The sequence below is a fragment of the Penaeus monodon genome, chromosome 23, assembly GCF_015228065.2.
Source record: "Penaeus monodon isolate SGIC_2016 chromosome 23, NSTDA_Pmon_1, whole genome shotgun sequence".
Classification (NCBI taxonomy): Eukaryota; Metazoa; Arthropoda; class Malacostraca; order Decapoda; family Penaeidae; genus Penaeus; species Penaeus monodon.
Window position 1 is genome coordinate 7,157,197 of NC_051408.1, and position 464 is coordinate 7,157,660.

At 34.9% G+C, this 464-nt stretch overlaps 1 protein-coding gene across 1 annotated transcript in view; it reads right to left on the bottom strand.

Moving 5' to 3' along the window:
• Positions 1-254: 254 nt before the first annotated feature.
• LOC119587758 overlaps positions 255-464 on the bottom strand; it is a gene marked incomplete at both ends in the record, with an annotated part of 8,414 nt that continues 8,204 nt past the window's right edge. Inside the window, 1 exon segment of the mRNA XM_037936444.1 lies at positions 255-384. Coding sequence (XP_037792372.1) covers positions 255-384 — 130 coding nt within the window.

Below are 464 nucleotides of genomic sequence, written 5' to 3' on the forward strand. Positions count from 1 at the left end.
TCAAACTTATTACTTTTTACATCTCAAAAAAAAAGCATTTTCAATTGTAGACATTCCTATGAATATTTTTTTTCACAAGCTGAAAGACTGGCCTGTAAAACAATACTACAGATCAAATGAAAACCTCTGGATAATTCTACATTGTCTTGTACTGAAATCACTTACCATCCTTATATATGCCATTGGGTGGAAAAAACTGAATAAACTCCCAAACCTGAAGACATGAGAAAAATCAAATACACACAAATACTCACCTCCTTCAAAATAGCCAGGCAATCCCTCTCTGCATCTCGGCAGTGAATCACAAGCGGTTTGTTGAACTCCAGGGCAATTTTCAGCTGCCGTCTGAACGCTAACTTCTGCTGCTCTGGATGCTGATTATTTCTGGAAATGGATGTAAAATTTTAAATCATCTGTAATATCTATGTCCCTTTACTTTTCTTGAATATAAAATTTACAGTTTG